Below are 1,513 nucleotides of genomic sequence, written 5' to 3' on the forward strand. Positions count from 1 at the left end.
GGGTTGGCAGTGCCCTCTGAGCGCGGCCAGCAACCGCCAGAGCCCGGCTGGTGAACGTCTAGTTCTCGGCGCTGAGCCCCACTGCCCTCTTCTCTGCGGGCACCTGTGTGGGTGCGGGGTCAGGGCTGATGCCCGCCGTCACAGGCCTGAGGCCAGTGCTGTTTCAGGCCCCCAGTCCCTGAATGCCTGCCCCCCAGCCACCTGCCAACAGTGGGTTATCAGGCAGGCGGGACAGCGGTATCTTGTCTTCGTAACTGGCTCCCTTTGATTCTTAGTCTGGGGAAATACCTTTTCATGTGGCTTTTGGATGCATCTGTTTCTTTTCTAAGCTGCCTGTCCATTGCCTGCGTTTCTCCTGTGATATTTGTTGTCTTACTGCTGATCTGTAAGAGCTCTTTGGTTTTTAAGAAAATCAGGCCTGTTATCATTGGTCTCGCAGTTACTTTTTTGTTGGTGGTATTTTTTGTATAGAGTAAAGCTGAAAATTTTTGTTTCGCTGAATTTATTTAGTACACTGTTGGTGTTGATCAGTTGTGTCCCACTCTTTGCGACCCACTCTTTGGACTGTAGCCCGCCAGGCTCCTCTGTCCATGGAATTCTTCAGGCAAGAATACTGGACTGGGTTGCCATTCCCTTCTCCAGGGTATCCTCCCAACCCAGGGATTGAACCCTCGTCTCTTGCATTGCCAGCAGATTCTTTATCACTGAGCCACCAGGGAAGCCATATTGATAGCTATAAATTTAAAAGCATTAGGTTATTTGTAACATCTAATTGCAAATGCTTCCCGGCTAGGCATGTTCGAATCCACACTGGAGAAAAGCCATATAGATGTGAGGAATGTGGGAAGAGCTTCACGGTGAAGTCCACCCTAGACTGCCACGTGAAGACTCACACAGGTAGGAGCAGACACCTGCACGGTACTGCGTGCCTGCCAACAGCATCTTACACTTGTTCCTGTGCATTTTGAACACAGCCTTGTCAAGATTATAGAAAGCTTAAAAATCAGGAATGAATGAATGAAGAAATGAATGTAAAAGAATTGAGATTCCTGATCTAACACTGAAGGAAAGATCTGGGTCTCCAGTGTGGAGTTAGGGGCCATCACTCAGACTTAAATACCTGTGTTAGTTAGAAAGATTACCTCGTGGTCTGGTTCAGGCTGAGAAGACCATGGTGATAGGCAAACTCACCCTTCCTAAAATCGGGGAGCAGAGACCCTAATGCACGGTGCAGTGTGCCTCTGTATTGTGAAAGACGGAACTCCAAACTCAGGTCCTAAACAGTGACCTTGACTCACTTTTAAGTTTTCCAGCCACATGTCCTGGGGTCCTGTTAGCACGGGGGTGAGGGGGTGAGGAAGGTGGACGCAGCACGTGGGTCCAAGGCTGGAGGGGGAGGGGGGGCAGGGGACGGGGAGGAGGCCGGGGCGAGTCCTCTGCCCGGCTGACTCTGGGCTCCTCCCCCAGGCCAGAAGCTCTTCAGCTGCCACGTGTGCAGCAACGCCTTCTCCAC

General features: G+C 51.2%; 1 protein-coding gene across 1 annotated transcript in view; it reads left to right on the top strand.

The window, feature by feature from the left end:
- The window catches only part of ZNF236 (zinc finger protein 236), a gene marked incomplete at its 5' end in the record, with an annotated part of 62,833 nt that overhangs the window by 38,719 nt on the left and 22,601 nt on the right, over positions 1–1,513 (top strand). The window contains 2 exons of the mRNA XM_010855095.1: positions 794–897; positions 1,468–1,512. Coding sequence (XP_010853397.1) covers positions 794–897; positions 1,468–1,512 — 149 coding nt within the window. The remainder of the gene's footprint in view (positions 1–793; positions 898–1,467; position 1,513) is intronic.

Source organism: Bison bison, unplaced genomic scaffold (genome assembly GCF_000754665.1).
Source record: "Bison bison bison isolate TAMUID 2011002044 unplaced genomic scaffold, Bison_UMD1.0 scf7180017864353, whole genome shotgun sequence".
Classification (NCBI taxonomy): Eukaryota; Metazoa; Chordata; class Mammalia; order Artiodactyla; family Bovidae; genus Bison; species Bison bison.